Source organism: Grus americana, chromosome 20, assembly GCF_028858705.1.
Source record: "Grus americana isolate bGruAme1 chromosome 20, bGruAme1.mat, whole genome shotgun sequence".
NCBI classification, from domain to species: Eukaryota; Metazoa; Chordata; class Aves; order Gruiformes; family Gruidae; genus Grus; species Grus americana.
The window spans coordinates 11562507-11580171 of NC_072871.1; the positions used below are offsets into that span (position 1 = coordinate 11562507).

The window sequence follows — 17665 nt, forward strand, 5'->3', positions numbered from 1 at the left end:
CAGAAGTCCAAGGGAGGTGTTTGCCTCTGTGACACCCACCCCGGTAGCGCAGACGCGTGTGGCTCGTCCGAGCCCGGGGTTGGCTGTGCAGCCAGGAGGCACGTGGGCACAAACCTGCTCTCTGCTGTTCAGGGTGCTGGTTTAGGTAGAAAAGGGCTGTCCTGGCCTTGTGTGCCTCCTCATACCCAGCCAGCAACTCTTTTTTTGTTTCTTTCGTAAAGGTGGAGTGATTCCCCGTGCGTGCTTTCGGGGTGGGCTACTGGCAGAGCTCCCAGCCCCTTGTGCCTTCACTGCCGTGCCGGGCTGGGGAAGGGGAGAGGTACGGCGGTGCCCAGCACCTGCCTGCCCGCCACGCTGCTCTCGGCTCCGTCCTCTGCTGCTCAGCTCTCTGCATCTGGCCAGGTTCATTAGGGATCCACTGCAGCGTTAATTGGGGGCAGAGAGAAGGAGCTAGTTTGGCTGGACCCAGCGTGGGAGCAAGGAGCTCCGGTGCTGTGCCCGTGGGTGCTGTGCCCGTGCCGATGGAGCCGTCGCAGTTGGCCGGGGAGGTTCGCTTGGTGGCTGTGCTCTTACCTGAGCGTCTGCTCCAGGAACCTGAACCAAACTCCTGCTTTAGCCGATTTGTTTGTGGTTTTTTCCCCTCTCGAATTTCCAGGAAAGCAGAGTTTCCTGGCTCCGTTACCTTTGTTTCCCGAAGGACACGCTCCTATAGGCAGCTTTTGTAACTCTTACAAAACTCTATGCAAACGAACCCTCGCCAGTTATAAGCTGCATTTTTTTTCTAAAGAGACAATTTTGTAATGGCCTTGGTCTGGAGGAAGGCAGCCAGCCCCCAGCTCGGACTGCCCGTGCTCAGGCCTTTCTGGGAATCCTCCTTGTCTCTGGGCATCCATCAGGAAGATGCTGAAATCCCAGCCACAATAAAAAAAATGAAGCTCTTAGTTTCTTCTTCCTGCTGGCTCCCTTTGCCCAGATATATTCCATTATTGCTCTAAGCAAAGGCAAAATTAGACTGCCGTGTGCTTCACTGGTCAGCAAAGCCACCGTGTGCTGGGACGCACTGGGATTGCATGAGAAATGAGGGGTCACGGTGCTGGGCAAAGCTGGGGAGGTGACACAGCAGCCTCAGGCAGTGGTGGAGCCCCAGGAGGACATGGGGAGGTACTTCCAGAGGGACAGAAGTACAAGGGCAGCTCTTCAGAAGGCCCTGTGGGATGTGCGAGTATGCGAATAAACTGAAATCTCAAGATCAACACGTGCAAGCGTTGCATCCTTCTCCTCCACCTCTGGAACCTAAGGCAGGACAGTTCCTCTGTTGAAATCAGTCTGGGCTGGATCTCCTGCGGTCTGTCCCGCAGGAGGGTTTGGTTGCCATCTCTGACAACCAAACAACGTTCTTTCTGCCTTGCGTACGTGGACTGCCACAGAGAGACGGAGCATCCAGCGAGCGCGGTGTTGAATCACACCTCCCTCTGGTCCTTGGTTTCAGTTTCGCGTGTTGCCGCACACCGGTGCTGAAATAGTTTAGCTTCGTATTTAATTAATGCTGTTCCATATCACGCAGAAAGGGGAGGTTGGCCGGTGTTACCTTAAACCCCGCAGTTGTGGCGCAGGCTAACAACTCATTTCCAAATCAGCGCTCAGAGGTGCTAACAAGCTTTTCCCATAAATAGTTTTTGGATAGCAAGGCTTTTCGTTTTCACTCCTTTCGTATGCTAGTGTCTAACAGTTGTCTGATTTCCCGTTACTTGCAAGTTCTGTGCAAACCGATGGGGCCACGCTGAGCCAGGGAAAGCCATGGAGACGCAGGGAGACGTTTTGCAGGAGGAGGAGCTGTGCGTGGCCACTCACCCCTGCACCTCCTGCCGAGCACTTGATTATTATTTTTTCTTTCCTGTTTAGTAGCAGTGCCAGTTGTTGGAGGACTGGTCGTGCGGTTCCCAGAGGTCCCGAGGACCCTCCTGTAGTCTGCTGCCATGGGCAAGCTCATGGACCCGTCCTTAGCCAGGAGCTTTGCAGTAGCACCGGGTCTCTCTTGCTGAGTCCCAGTGCTGGGCGCATAAAGATGCAATTTCAGCGTGACTTCTGTTTTCTCCTGCCTGGCAGAGAAGGTTCTTGCAGAGGCAGTGTCTCTCCAAGCCCTCGTACGGGGTAGGCTTGTCCTCGCCCTGAGCCAGAGCAGAGGATGGCTTTCCCTGCAGCAGCTGGGGGTGTTTGCAGCAGGCACAGCCCCGCCGTGCCCCGTGAATCCCCGCCGTGCCCCGTGAATCCCCGCGTTTACAGGAAACCAGTTGCTTCATTTCACCCAGAGCTTCCTCCGGGCCGTGTCCTCCCCTTGGCTTTGTGTCGGTGCTTTCTCCAAGCCCAGGGTGTCCGTGTCACCTACCACGCTATTGCTGGCCCCAAACCAGCGGCTGTGCTGAGCGTAGCCCTCGCTGTCCCCTCGCCCTGAGCACCCATGGGTGCTGATGAGCTCTTCCTAAGGGCTGAGCTTGCTGCTTGGAGTGTTTCAGGGTCATCAAAGGAAATCTCTACTCCCGTACTCAGCTGGAGGCGCAGCAGCGGGCGCTTTCTCAGTTTGTGTCTGTTGCTTTGGTGTTGGCTCACTTGAGAAGCTGCTTGGGCTCCCCCCTCCAGGGCTTGTGAAGTCCCATTAAAGCCAGCTCCTCATTCAGTCATTGCAGGCTATCAGATAGCGATAGGAAAAGTAACCGAACGAGACGGCAGCTCAGCATCCGTGTCGGAGGAGAGAGGCCATTAAGTAGCAGAATACGTATTTATTGCTGTTGCATTAAAGGAACTTGGCAGCATAAAGAAAGCGCTGTAGTTTCAGGGCATTAATTTCTGTGCTCGGAGTCGTGGGTGGCGCAGCAAGAATGCGGTCGGGCTTGTCTGCAGCTCTCGGTGCTTCTGTGTGTGGGGTTGCTTTGCTTCTGCCCTCTCTTGCCTTTGTCCCCGTGTCCCGGGGAGGCGAGGAACCCTGCTCCGCCTTGGTCCTGGCTCTGTTTACTGTGGGATGGGGACATCCGTATCGCAAAGGGGATGGAGGAGCACCGACAGCGGGGCTCAGGGTCCCCTAAGAGGTGTGTGACGATATTCCCTCCGATACTCAGCTGCTCTGTAATAGGAAAAGACAAATTGGCATCTTAAATATGGGGGGTGTGGGGGGGCACGTCTGGGAAGCTTACAGTGGTATGATACAGTGCAGGGCTTTTCTTACCAGTAACTGTAAATCCAGCTGAGTTGCTCTTTCCTCCTCCTTGTCAGGGGATGTTGCTGGTTTTGCAATGACTGCTCGCTGTTGTAAGGCTACACAATGGCAGACATTATGCTGGCCCCAAAGCGCTCAAAATAAATGTGTTAAAATGATACAAGTTCTGTTCCTACTGGAAATCAGCAGAGGCTTTGCCAGTGACTTAATATTTGTATCCCCAACACGTAATGTGGCCAAATCACGGGTTTAATGCTAAATAACGCTGGGTTTAATAGCCCTGTTTTAAAAAGACCAGCCTAACACGTCCGGTGTCGCGGCAGCAGCGCTTGCGGCAGCACGTACAGCGAATGGGCTCCACGAGGCTGCGGTGCTCTGGGCGTGGAGGAGCTGCCTGGAGCCCGGGAACATCTCGCGTTATCAGAGGTGCCGTACGGTGTCCAGGCTGTAAATCAGAGCAGCTGACGGGACAGTGGCTGAGGGTCGGGTCTAGAAAATCCCTCTCCTTTCTCTTCCCAGGATCCTGTTCCTCTCCTTTTTTCTAATGAGGTTTATCCTCCAGGATTGATCCGTAGATGGACCTGGCTCCCTGGAGAGCTGCTGGCCGTGCCAGCGGCACCATGGGGACCACAGGAGCCAGGAGAAAAACCTGCTTCTCCCCTCCGCTCCCTCTCTGCTCCCTTGGGGATTTCCGCCCTCCGGTTTGGGGATGACCGCTCTGCAGCAGGCCAATTTTTACCTGACTCCTGCTCCCCGGGGAGCCTTGGGCTTTCGTTGCGTTTGCAGTTACTGCAGGTGATGCTTCCCAGCGCTAGTGGGGTGGCACTTGCAGGTGGTACGGGTGCTCCCCCAGCCGTGGTGCCCCTTTCTCCCTCTCGACGCCTTGGAGATGGTGAGGGCGTTAAAGGCATTGAGCTCCCTTACACCTTTATTGTATGGAAGCGTAATCCAGTGCTTATCAAGTATGGATTTGCAGGGTCCCCTGAGGACGTGGCAGCCACAGATTGCAACTGCAAAGGATTGCTGGTCCAGGACGCGGATGCTCCGGGCTGCCTCCCCGCTGCATCCCCAGCACGGCGAGGTTCACCTCTGCCCGTGCCGCCGGCCAGGCTCGGTCCTGGGGAGCAGAGCCACGGGCGTGGGAAACTCTTCTGGTGCCCATCGCTGCATGGAGTGCTGCGCTGGCTGGGAAGGTATTTTAGACCTTTTTAGTCAGGTCTGTAAAAAATGCTGTTCGTACTCCAGCTTCTCCTCGGTAAGCGCTCCTGTGACGGCAGCCGTGCTGGGCAGTCACTCCTTCCCCAGCTGCTTTGTAAGGAAATAACGCAGAACTTCGGTGCGTGTTCCTCATGCTTTCTCAGAGGAGTTTTTGGATTTGGTAAAGATGCTTTTGCCTGGAAAGTGCCTCTCTGACCATGGGCCCTCGTTAGAGGGCTTAACCTCGTTATCTTGGGAGGTTTAATCGCTCAGCCCTGTAACACAGCAGTAACCATAACGCAGCCTGACACGGGCGCTCTGAACTGTGGCTAAGAGGTCTCGGGGACAATCTGCGTCAGATGTTCACTTGAGATTATTTTAACCCTTTGCCACTTCCAGGACCAAGGATGTCTTTAGAAAAAGGAAGGAGTGCGTACATCTAGCTTTCCTTGCCAAATTTCAGAAGCAAATTCCAGCTTGTACCTGGTTTTCCGGCATCCAATTTGCAGATTGGAAGTCCAGTCCCTGGCCAGTTCTCCACCAAACCACTGTTTGGGGCTTAGGATAATATTTACTGCTTCCCTGAGAACAACACTTCATGCTGTACACAAATCTTTGAGGCCAAGGGAGCAACAAACCCAGAGGGATGCTGGAAGCTGAGCAATTCTGCTGTTCCCCGTCTGCTCTGGCAAATGGGTTTTGTTTTACATTTCTGGTTCTTCCATCTCCTGTGATTTGATGGGTGCTCTAAAGCTCATCTGCAGCTCCGTAGCAATGTCACGAGTTGCCGATATTTCAATAAATCAAAAGGGAGCGGCAGTCAAGGATCCCTGGAATGGGTATTTGTTGGAGGGGAGAAGAGTCGTTACCGTATCTCCATCATGGAGTTCCCCATCTGTTGCGTGGTCCTTACAGTGAAATATGGGGAAAGAAACCTGCCACGGACACACCGTCACGGGAGAACTTCCCTGGCTTTGATTTAAAATCCTTATCAAATATGTATCAGCCGAAATCCGCTCAGCTGGTGCCTCTCCAAACGCTGCGTGCCAGCAAACGCCACGCTTCCCCGGCACGTTGCCTTTCCGCCTGGCGTGAGTGGGAATGGGAGGCGAAGCTGTGGCATCCCCGGGCGGAGAGGAGCAGTGGGGAACCCGTTCAGGCAGGCACGTCCGACCTGGAAAGGCACGATCCAGTTGTGCAAACGGATTATTACTTAATAACCCCCACCCTCAGCAGCCAGCTGGGTGACTGACGTCCAGCTGAGAGGTGCGAGTCCGGGCTGTAGGAAAATCAAACCAGTTTGGTACTGTAACGGGGCTCTGCCTGCCCTTGGCATCCCAAGGAAACAAATCACAGCATCTGAATTCCTCCTGCCTGGCCGGGGGCTGCCGCTCTCCTGCCGTAGCCAGGAGATGCTGCCTTCGGGTACCGGGTTGTCTCAGGAGCTGTCGATTTAAGGAATTCCATCTGTGGGACGCTCAAGCGGCAGCAGCTCTGGCCGCACGGTGTCTGGGGAGGGGGCTGGAAGGCAGCTGTGGGGTTAACGTTTGCTGCGCTTGCTGCGCGCGTGCTGTAAGGTCTTGCTGGTTTATGCGCTGGGCAATGGCACGCGCGGGGCGCAGATAATGGATCCAGAGCGAGCAGGTTGTGTTTTGGGTTGGCTTTCACACGCAGGGCTTGGCCACGCTCGCTTTCCAGGGCTGGCCTCGCCGGGGTGCAAATCATGGGAGAGGCGTATGCAAACGGAGGAGATGGAAGGCCCGAAACCGCCGGTGCCACTTTGGTTTGCAAATACCGGATCCTGGTTCTGCACAGCCCGGGGGGGGTGTGCAGCTGGGTGGAAAGCACTGGGAAATGCCCCCGGCGGGCAGCGATGCTCCTCAGCGGGTGGAGAAGAGCAAACACGAGCTGACCAGCCACCTCACCGCCCACTGCCACGGGCACCGGTGGGAGGAAACGCAGGGTTCTCCAGCACCACGAACTGGAGGCAGCTGGGTCAGATCCTGCTTGTTCTCCTGGCTGCTTTTATTTTAGCAGCCTTGTCCCCGGACTCTTCACGTCAGTGTTTTTACTAGTGGATGCCATTATCCAACTCGGAAATAATTTAACCAGCTCGTGCCTGAATTTGGGGTCCGGTTTCTCCCCGTACAGAGGTTGGGGATGTTTGGCCGGAGGACTTCGTTTGCTCTTTGTGAGTTTAGGGGCAAACCAGACGATTACTCCGTGTCGTTTCAGGCTCTGAAACCACGTCCCCCCTCAGAAGGGCACACGCAGAGGTGGCAACATCAAGGTCTCTGCCCAGACTTATCGCCGCTGTGCAGAGCTCCTGATTTGCTTAGAAGCAAATATCGGTTCGTTCTGGGAAGGTGTGACTTTGCTGGGGCTCGGCGGGGGCTGCAGCCGGGCTGTGACCCCTGCAGCTCGCTCGGGCTCTGCAGGCACGGCGCGCTCACGGGGCACAGACACCTGGGGAGTTCCTCGTGTGCAAAGGGTTCTCCAGGCTAGCTGGCTCGCTTTGGGGGTATTTTCAAATAAGGAGAGAGTTTATTTGAGCGCTTTCTAGATGCATGGAGATACCATCAGCGATAAACAGCGTGGGAGGAAATAGAAGAGCAGTAAGCATAATCATTTATTTTTTGTTTTGCTTTAGTTTATTTTTTTAATCTGCAAATTATTAGTAAGGAGGAAGAAAAGTGGTAGATTTCTTCTGGTGGCAGTGTGGGGATTTTGTCGTTTGGTTTGGGTTTTGGTTTGTTTTTTTTTTTTTTTTTCCCAAAAATCCCATTTCTTTACGCAGCCAGGTTACTTACGAAGTGACCAATGAATGTGAGGAGCCCAGTCTGAAACTCGATTTCTTTTTTTTTCCCTTCTTTTCTTTCTTTTTCCTACGAAGCGCAGAACTTGGTGCCTTTTTAAATCAGGGTGTCCACGAGATCCCTGATGCTCAGCCCCTGAAATCACGTGCATGGCCCTCGTGCTCTGTTCCTGGCTCTGTTGATTCGCAGCAATGATTTCATCCCGTGCGGCGTGCCGGTCAGTAAATGATCAGCTGGGTGCTTTAATTTAGCTCATGTCTAAAAATACAAGGCAAACTGAAACATCAGGAACGCGAAGGGCATCCCTCACCTTGCATGGTGAAAGCACCAGAATCACCCGATAACCCTTTGCAGGTCGACTGCAGAGAAGGTCTGTCTGTACGTCACCTGCGCTGCATACCTTTAGAGCTCTGTTTCTGGATGTCATATACAGCTTTTATGGTAATGTTTGCATGCTGAACGCAGTTTTCTTGGAGGAAATTGCATTGAAAAATGGGTGAAGAAGTAATAATAATAATAATAATAATAATAATCCGCAGAAGCCCCTGTCATTTAAGCCCATAGCCCTCCTTCTCCCGGAACACAAACGCACAGATGAAAGTATGGTTTTCCCAAGCAGCATCTTTAAATGACTTTGCGAACCCTCTCATCTGCCGGTGCTGAGCAGGGTGCTTTCCTCCGGGACATCGCTGCCTGGGGACGGGGCCAGGAGAGCCCCCAGCGCTGCCCCAGCTGGGGCGGTGACACGGCACTCGGGCGTGATGCCGTTTGGTCGTTGTCGCCTTTCCGAGTGCCGTTGAGGGACCGGCACGGTTGGAAGATGTTGCTCGTGGCTCCTGGTTTGCCCCAGGAGCACTTCCAGGAGGCAGCAGCCTCGGTTCTTCTGGATTCCCGGTTTCGAGCAGTGGGTTAGTTTTAAGAGAGGGAAACCCAAAGGTCTGAGCTTATGAAATAATTAATGTAAATCTGAAGGGAACTTGCCCCACGGCAAGAAATCTTTTCTGGTTATACCATCTGCCTTGGGAAGCGGAGCATCTGCATTTCCAGGCTGCCATAAAAGAAAGGGGAGTGGTATAAATAACCAGTGAAGTATAATTCCACTTAGCGTCATATCTGTATTAGCTGTATTAATATGTCCTTGTATTGCAGAAGCAACGAAAAGCCTCAGCCGAGATCAGGGACCCCTCGTGCCAACTGCTGCGTGGGTGCCCGACAGCAGAAAGCGATAGCCGGGAGCGGCAGGAAATATTACTGGGTTTCTCTGCAAATACGAAGCTGCTGTACAGAGAAAATGAGGCACAGTTTAGCAAACACTTAAGGATTGACTTACTTTTAAGAATGTTGTTTAATCCTGTTGAAATTGAGAGGATTACTTATCCTTAAACGCATGCTTCAGCACTTGCCTGTCGGGGCTGGCAGGCTGGAGCACGGGAGCTCGAAGAGGAGCTGGGGTTGCACTTGGCTTTTCTTGCTCTCGGCTACTGCCTTAGCGGGAGCTGTTGCTGGAAAAATACTCCTGGAGATTGGGACAGTTACTGCTCAGTCTCGTTTTTGGAGATGCCAAGCTTTGGGGAGGTTCTTTGTAGCTGATCCCTCAAAGTGGGTCACTTTGCTTACGTACCTGAGCGTCGATTTGGGAGCCTAAGCGTAGGTAAGCGTGTCTGTGCGTGCTGGCTGGAACCAGGTCCCGGGCTTTGATGTGCCAGGATGTTCAGCGCTTGGGGCTTTTCATAAAAGAACAAAGCAAAAATTGTTGGCGTAGAGAACAGTGCGCTTTTCTCTTAAAATTTCCCTGGAAGTCAAACCCTGCTGTATAACTGTCTGATTCATAAACTGATTTTTGTACTTTAGAAGTCTAATAATAGACTGCAGAAGAGACTCATTCAATCACTCTAGGACTTCCCTTGGACTATTTTAAGCCCGGTGGAGCGGGGCTGGGGGCTGCCAGCTGCCTCTGCAGCCTCCCACCCCGTTTGGACTCGACGTCTGCAGGTACCGCTCGCCGGCAGCGATGCTCGGTGCCGCAGCTCTGCCTCGGTGAGCCCCGGAGCCTTTTGTGGACACTAACGACCTCAGTCCCATCTCCTCTCCCAAACTGGGGAGAATTTTACAGGCGGGAGACTGCGGCACAGAGAGATTTAATAACATGCCCAGAGCGATCTTCTAAGTTGCGGACAATTTTAGGAGTAAGACCTGGTTTCTTTGACACCCGGTTATGTTTTGACCTGCTTTCTCCTGTTGCCGCTCATGTCATTTCTCAAGGCAAAGCCACCCTTATTTAAAAACGCAGATCGAAACGCTCTGGGAGGGACACGGTTCGCCTGGAGCTCGCAGGCAGGGCTGCCTTCTCCTTCCAAGGGCGCTCAGCCCCGTTCGCTTTCTCCGGAGCAGGTTGGCTCTTCGAAGTGTGACATCGCCAAAAGCCATGTCTTTGCTTGACGCTCCTCAAAGCCAGAGGAGAGGAGAAGACCGGCCAGCGGGAGGGGTGGGAGAGGCGCTGGGAGGGCCAGGCTTGCTGTGAGCACCTCCCCGAAATGGCGGTGGGAATCTCACCTCGCTTGCAGCTCGCTGGCAGGAGAGCACGTGGCTGAAGCACCTTTTCCAGAAGCGACCGACCTTTCCCCATGCTGGTTTTTTGTTAGATTACGGTAAAATGAGGAACTTTACTGCTTTTACATTTGTGGCGCTAAATTTCTGCTTGAGGAAGTTTACAGTTTCTCCTCTAGTTGCACAGTAATTATGGTCAGTAATTAGTGGCTCCAGGGCATCCCTGTAAACCCGGGCATGCCAGGGGTGGTGGTCTGGTAGCTATCCAGATGGGCTCTCGAGAGTAAGAGATGGGCCAAAATACGCTCGTGACAGCAGTAGCAAAAGCAATGCTTTCTGTAATTAAAAACAAAATTCCTTATCCGTGTCCTCTGCTTACAGGGAACTGTCAGGGCAACAGCTTAAAAAAAAGCCATGGAAAGATGCTTTGGCAAGGCGCTCTCGTGCTAGAAGCGTTGCGCGGGGGCAACGAAGGCGTCCGAGGTGCGAGGAAAAGTCCCTCTTGCTCTGGAGCTCCTTTCTGCATTGAACTCCCGTTACTGACCTTTTATACCAGGGAGAACCTTGGCCAGGTTTGGACGTTCACAGAGTCTCATTGGCCTTGCTGAGTAATTCAGCATCTCTGTTCTCCGTGTGAAAGTCAAACTCCGGCAGCTCCTTCGTTGCCACCGTGGCTTCGGGTCCACGCGTGGGGCGCCGGCGGCCAACGGCTGGGCTGAAATTCACGGCAAGGGTAAAAGCAGACAGTCCTGGAGCAATTAGAGGGATGAAGGTCACAAAAGCGTGGAGAAGACAGAGTTTGGAGCAGGATTCCTGGGATCTGCCGCAGCAGGAGGAGCTCAGGCTGTAGGGCGGTCCTGGGGAGCTGCGTGCGTGCGTCCCCCTGAAACGAGCTCGGTGCTTGCGTGCCTCTGGCAGAGGGAAGGATTTGCGTCGGGATCCTCAACGCAGCTGTGACGGTCTGGGACAATGCTGTGGGAGGGGGAGAGGCTTCGAGTACCAACGCCGTCCCAGGAGAGAAGCCAGGCGCTCACTTAGGGCACGTGCCCCCCCGGGTGACTGAGCCGAAGTGGCTTAGCGAGCCAGGGGAGCATCCCTCAGCGGGGGGGCACGCCGTCCCTAAAGAAAGCAGCGCTCACGGGTGCCTCGCGGCTGGGTTTGGGCGCAGGGCAGCTCCGGGCAGCAGCAGCCCCCGCGGCGTTCGGGGCCGTGTGCCTGGAGGGGGGCCGGGGGCCGGGGGCCCTGGACAGCAGGGACGGCTCAAGAAGCCCTTTATCTGTGCCTGGATGCAGGCATCTCTATTCATCCCAGCGGACAGGAAACCAGTCCAAAAATAATAGGTTTGTTTTTTCAATCTAGCTTTGAAATGATGAATATGAGCAAGAGGAAAACATGTTTTATATCTATAAGGGACTAAAACCATTCTTTGTTTGTTGTAATTGAAAACTCTGCATAGCAATTAAAACTTAGATCAAAACTGGGAATTTTCAGAAAAAGCTGGTGGCTTTACTGTTCCTGATTGCGATGCTGATGAAAATATTTCGTTGTTGAATCACTTCTGGCTGTTTTCTGCTAGAAAAGGGCGAGGGTCTGCACTCACCTCTGACAAACTGATGATGCATCTTTATTGAAATGCAAGAAGTCAAAACCATTCAGTCTTGGCAAGTTTGCCTCAATAAGATCATTCTGTGTGGGTAGAGACGAAAGGAGTTATAAACCTTTTGTAATAAAATACAAGTAAGAGGGGGTTTTTTTCAATGCTTCCCAGTGTTTATAAAATCTGTTGGAGCAGGTCTGGATGTATCGTTTGAGTGGCGGGATGGAGTTTCCTCGGATGACGCTGTTGAATGGGTATCTTTGTAGCTGAGGGTTAAATGTCTCTCATGCTCCGTGGTAAACCCAAGAGCTGTGTTTGCGCTGATGGTGTCCTCCAAGCCCTGGTGGTGATGTACTGTGACACTGACGGGGGGACTGGAGCACTTCCATGTCAGTGGGTGTCCGGGTCCAAATACGGGGCTGAGGGTCCTCAAGTTCCCACCAAACCTTCCTCTGTGGTCAGTAAGCACACCAGCATCTTTTCCTCTTGTTCGCAGGTGATCTCTGCAGTATCCAGACTCTCCTTCCACAGTATTGCTCAAACCAAAGGAATTAGGTAAGATCCTTTCAATACGATGCTTTAAATAATGTTTCTCTCTTTCCCTGTCCGTATTCCTGGTATTTAATCACCTCAGACTCTTCAGAAGCATTAGTGTGGTTGGGATATATTAGGGTTAAACAGACGTGAAGGATGCCTTTGGGATGTAGGCAGGGTACTTGTAAAAGCACCTCACCGGCTGCTCAGGAATAGTTTGAAAATAAAATAAGTGCAAATGTAATGAGTTGTGTGCAGTGTGCCAGCTGGGGAGGGTAGCAGGGTGGGGTTTAGTGTCTCTTTGCCGGAGGTTTTGCTCGGGTCCCCTCTTGCCGGTCGGGTTAATAAGTTACCTGGCCCTGGCACCCAGGGTGGGCTGCCCTGCTGCCGGCACGGCTGCTCCTCTGCTCGTGGAAGGGGCAATGGAGAAGGAATTAAAAACAGCGGACAGCCCCATTAAGCAGAGCTGTTATCTTGGTCTTTGTTCAATTCCCTGCAAAATTGGTTTGCAATTGGTTTTCTTGTTAGTGTGCATTTTATTATTAATCTGGCAACACCTTCTCATTAGGAGCGCAGATCTAACTGGGAAGAGTTCTCAGCCTAAAGTACCTTTCCTCTGTTTGGGGGGGGATTTTTTGGGCTGCGTTTTTTTCCCCAGCTGCAGAAGACATTTGCTTTTCTCCGCAGAACGTGTCTTGCTGCTCTTCTGGTCAGGGCGTAGCACGGCATTGGTGTGCGGCTGCACGCCGGGGCCAGCCTCGGCCACAGCCAGGGCGCGGGGACGCGGGCTGGAGGGGACCCCTGCTTTACTTCTAGCCCTGCTGCCTGTGCCCACCACCCCACGCCACCATTTCCACCGTTTGAACTTATTTTTTATATATATATAGGATAGCTGGAGAAGCCGGCGGTGGTTATTATTTTAAGGGAGGAGAGCAGCCAAGGCGTGGGGAGGCAGGCAGCAGTGGGGGCACCCACGTGCACAAGCTGCAGTGCTTTCGCGAGGGCTGGATTTAGGTCTGGTGGCATCGCGGGGGGGAGGTCGCGATGTGCCACCCCTGGCAAAGCCGGTCCCTCGGCAGGGAGGTCCTGGTGTCGGTTCAGAGGATGCGCGAGCTGGCTGTCCACGGGGAAGGCTTTGGCTGAAGCACTCTTGGTTCTGTTGAGGTCTCCTGCTGCCAGGGATGGGCGGGTTGGGTGATAGCTGGGAGCCAGGAGCAGGGAGGCTTTGCTGTTCTGGTGGATATGCAGCTTTTTCTCATTGTTCCCACTGAAATCCCTTATCTTGGAAGCCTTTGGCACCATAATTACACAAGAATAGCACAGAGCTTAGCGGGTCTTTGCTTCTGAGTCTGTTTTCCTGCGCATTAACCCTGTTCCTCCTCCCCATTGCCAGCTCTGCAAAAAATGTTAGCTGGAAAATACCCCCCTGGGGCATCCCTCCCCATCATCGCTGTCCCCTGCAGAGAGCCCTCGCTTTGTCCATTGCTGCCTGGTTTTTTCCTTTTAATTAGATGATTTCTTGCTACACCATCACAAAAGCCTCAATGACAGAAACTAATCTCAGATGAATTAATTTAATCTGTGGGAACCAGCAGCTCTGGCTCCCCGAACGGACTGGCCACATCGGCCACCGCTGCCCCCCGGCTCCCTGGGTCCCCACCGATGATTGTGGTCCCTATCCTCCCCTCCCCCAGTAAAGATGCTGCCATTGAAATAAATGGGAAAAGTCTTATTGGCTTGGGCACGGTGCTTAAAAACATGGTAAATACAGTGCAATTTGGATGATGTATGGATTGTACGGTCTTTAGCCCCATAGCATGAATGTGGCTCTGCTCCAACCCCTATTTTGGGGTCTAAGATTTCAGGATCACACAAATTAAGAATGAAATAAATCCCCAAGCCTATTACTTGTCCTTAAATAAGTTTCATGGCATGTAGGGTAGAAAAATAAAAATCAATCTTGTATGCTATTCAGTGAAAGAAAAAAAAAAAAAAAGTCTTTCTGTCTAATAATTTCTGGATACATGAACCTTGCCAGAGAAACCCTGTTTCACAGAGTAAATCAGATAGCTATCAGGACAGCTATGCTGAGATGACAGAGTGCTTCTTCCAAGGAACAAGCTACAAGCAGCAAAGCATGGCAAAGAATGCTCTTGAACACGATGTTTTGTTTGCAGCGCACTGCTAAGGCTGGGCTTAATCTATTGCAGCTGAACCTACAGCCCGTGCCGCGTCTTTCCTCCTGCTCTGCTCCAGCCCCAGTTGCAGGTCTCAGAAGTCCTGCAGAAAGCAGCGTCACCCTCCAGCACGGTGTGTTGCTGACTTACCTCCTAGCAGGCGACGGTTGCAAAAATAGGTTTCCTTCTTGCACGAGGCTGTTTGCACAAACAGCACGGACGATGTTTCCCCGCTAATTAAGGCAGCGTGTAGTTGCAAGGGCCGCCACCACCGCACTGGGTTGTTTTTGGGGTGGTGCCCCATGCATAACAACCCCCTCGATGATAAGAGGCTTCTTGGTGCCTCCTAGAAAAAGGCAGATTTTCTCCCTTTAATTCAAGGGGTTCAGAGGGAAGATGCTTTTGCGGATAAAGAGATGCGCTGAAGGGAAAGCGGGTGCACGAAACTACGTTTGGATCTCTGCTCTGCCCCAGGTGCCGTACGTGGCTCTGGGCAAATCCCTTAGTTTCGTACGTCTGATTTTCCCCTCTCAGAAGCGGGGAGGTGAGAAATGCCTTTGTTCACCTGCCTGGCTGGAGACCAGACCTGCGCGCTCGCGTGGGCGCAGGCAGCCTCGGGCAGCGCTGCCTCGTGATCTCGTTGGGGAGCGCGGGCTCCGCGCTGATGCGATAATACCCTTTTCCTGGCGTTTTCATCTGCGTGGCGTTTTACAGGCCTGTATTTGAGGACAAAGAAAAGATCCTCATTGTGTAGCATTGCCCATCAGCTAAGGAGAGGAGATATTTTTTTAATTGTTATTGTTTCTTATCCTCTCCTCCATCCGTCTGGAGGACCGGCCGCAGTCACGGTGAGAAGTTACCACCGTGTCCTTGCCCATCCGTGGCCGTCTCTGAACAAGGAGCCTTTATTTTACAGCCAGGACGCCGGGAGTTTCCGCTGCAGACCTGACCGGGGGCCCGTTGGCTCCATCGCCCCATTCCTCGCGCCGGCTGCGCTAAACGCTCCCGAGTCAGGCGCGAGGGTGCTGCAGCAGCCAGAAGCCGCGTGGCTGTGCAGGGATAGAGTGCGACGGTTCTCCTCTGCTCTGCAGCACGAGCTGTCATTCCCTTTGCGAGTTTTCTCGAGCAAACTCTTAGCTCTCTGGAGGACAACAGGACTTCTTGGTGCAGGTCCCAGTAAGCCAGCTTTTTTTTCTTTTTCTTTTTTTATTCCTTTTTTCTTTTTTTTCCTTTTTTCCTTTTTTTCCTTTTTTTCTTTTTCCTTTTTTTCCTTTTTTCCTTTTTTCCTTTTTTTCCTTTTTTTTCCTTTTTTTCCTTTTTTTTCCTTTTTTTCCTTTTTTTTCCTTTTTTTTCCTTTTTTTCCTTTTTTTCCTTTTTTTTCCTTTTTTCCTTTTTTACTTTTTTCCGTTTTTGCTTTTTTCCTTTTTTCCTTTTTTCCTTTTTTTCCTTTTTTTCCTTTTTTCCTTTTTTTCCTTTTTTTCCTTTTTTCCTTTTTTTCCTTTTTTTCCTTTTTTTCCTTTTTTTTCCTTTTTTTTCTTTTTTCCTTTTTTCTTTTTTCCTTTTTTTCCTTTTTTTCCCTTTTTTCCCTTTTTTCCTTTTTTTCCTTTTTTTCCTTTTTTTCCTTTTTTCCTTTTTTTCCTTTTTTTCCTTTTTTTTCCTTTTTTTTCCTTTTTTACTTTTTTTACTTTTTTTTCCTTTTTTTTCCTTTTTTTACTTTTTTTTAATTTTTTTTACTTTTTTTTCATTTTTTTTAATTTTTTTTTCCTTTTTTTTCCTTTTTTTTCCTTTTTTTTCCTTTTTTTTCCTTTTTTTTCCTTTTTTTTTCCTTTTTTTTTCCTTTTTTTTCCTTTTTTTTTTTTTTTTTTTTGCTTAAGACTTTCCTGCTGCAGCCCGGGTTATTCCCTGGGGCCCGTGGCAGATCCTGGTGTCCTCTGGGCTCCGGAGTTGTCCACCTCGCGTGAGCAAGCTCCACGGGCTGAATGTGAGCTGTGAGCGGAGGGGGCACGTGTTTTTTCATCTCCCCGAGATACGTGTTTTTCCTGGAAGCAGAGTTTTGCAAGCGAAGCAGGAGGTTAAGGAATATTGGCTCATGCTGCCCGCATGCATTTTTAATGTGCGCACAGTGAAACCATCTGAAAACGGGAAGGAGTTAGCATGTTCAAAGGCCTTTCACTGAGGCCCTTAATCTAAGTAAATCCTTTAGATATGAACTGAACCTCTCAGTGACTTGCTTCAGAAGGCACTGCAGTTAATAAAACAGATTTTAAAACATTTGCAAATGGGGATGAGGGGTGAATCCCGTTGGTCAAGAGGAGGTTGGTTTTCTCCTGCGGGAGCGGTGGCGATGCTTTGGCCGGGGGCGGAGGGAAGGAGAAGGGAATGGTCGTGGTTTTCCCCATCCTGGGGGCCGAGGCGGGACCCCCTCGGGTCAGTGGCCGGCCAGAGCTCCTTGGAAGAATAAGTGACGTTAGTTTTACCTCCAGGCAAACCCAGCGAGGCCAGTCCATCGCCCTGGGCTGAGGTTCACCTTGCATTTAAACAAGTCAATAAATACAGGCCAGAATGCTGATTCTCCTGGTGCTGAGCCTCTGCACGTCGCGTGCCCTGAGGCGACAGAGCAGATTTGCTGGCAGCGGAGGGCGAGCCCGTGGCTGGGAACTGCTGTTCTGGCTGCGGGGCGGGTTTGCTCTTGGCGAGGGGGGATGCTGGGGGGTCCCCTGAAAGTCCCGTACGTTAGGAGCTGGGATTTGCTGTAAAAACCCTCCTGGCTCCGCAGGGGATGGGCTGGGGCCGGCCCTGATGCTCGTCTGAGCCCCTGGGTGCCCTCCACCCCCTGCAGAGCCAGTGCCAGTGGGTGTCAGGGCTGGGTTGAGCGCAGACCAGCGCCAAGGCCATCCCCTCTCCATTTTGCCCATCTCTGCAATGCAGATAGTGAGATGGGAGGAGAGAAGCTCAACGTTGGGATTAGCCCAGGTTGGAGCCACCTCCAGCCACGCTCAAGGCAACTAAATGACCTGGGCCAGCATCCTCCCATCAGTGAGGATTTAACCCCGAGATGTTCCTGCTTTGCCCGCACACCCCGTGCCTTGCTGACGAGGTTCAGCATTGCTCGGTTTTGCCCAGGTAAAGTATTAAAGCAGACCGACGTGCTCAAAAAGAGGTTTGCAGCGTTATCATCCCTGGAGTTTCCGTACTTAACGGCTTGCCAATAATATCAGGATGTGTGTGGGGGTGAGAGGGAGGAGGGATGGGAAGGGAGAGTCACAAGCATCCCCGTCCGTTCATGGGGTTGTAATATTGCGCATTCCTCAGCGCAGCAGTGCCCTGCCTGCCTGCAGGACATGGGGCAGAGGGGGCAAACGGAGCTGGACCTGCACAGGCAACCTCGAGCTGCTGCCCTGCGAAATGTGCGCGTCTGCTCCCAGTGCACGTCATTCGCTGGTCCGCTGCGTTTGATCTGGAAACTCCTCCGCGCTTCATCTACCAGTTCAGAATTAAACCTGGGGTGTTGTCCAGGTGTCATGACTTTAATCCATTTCCCTATCTGACTGAGCCCCACTACGGTGTGGAGGTACCCTGAGGTTTG

General features: G+C 52.1%; 1 protein-coding gene across 3 annotated transcripts in view; it reads left to right on the plus strand.

Moving 5' to 3' along the window:
- VAV2 (vav guanine nucleotide exchange factor 2) overlaps positions 1-17665 on the plus strand; it is a 147220-nt gene that overhangs the window by 83259 nt on the left and 46296 nt on the right. For all 3 annotated transcript variants that reach the window (XM_054848699.1, XM_054848697.1, XM_054848698.1), the window contains one exon: positions 11865-11923. In XM_054848699.1, coding sequence (XP_054704674.1) covers positions 11865-11923 — 59 coding nt within the window. The remainder of the gene's footprint in view (positions 1-11864; positions 11924-17665) is intronic.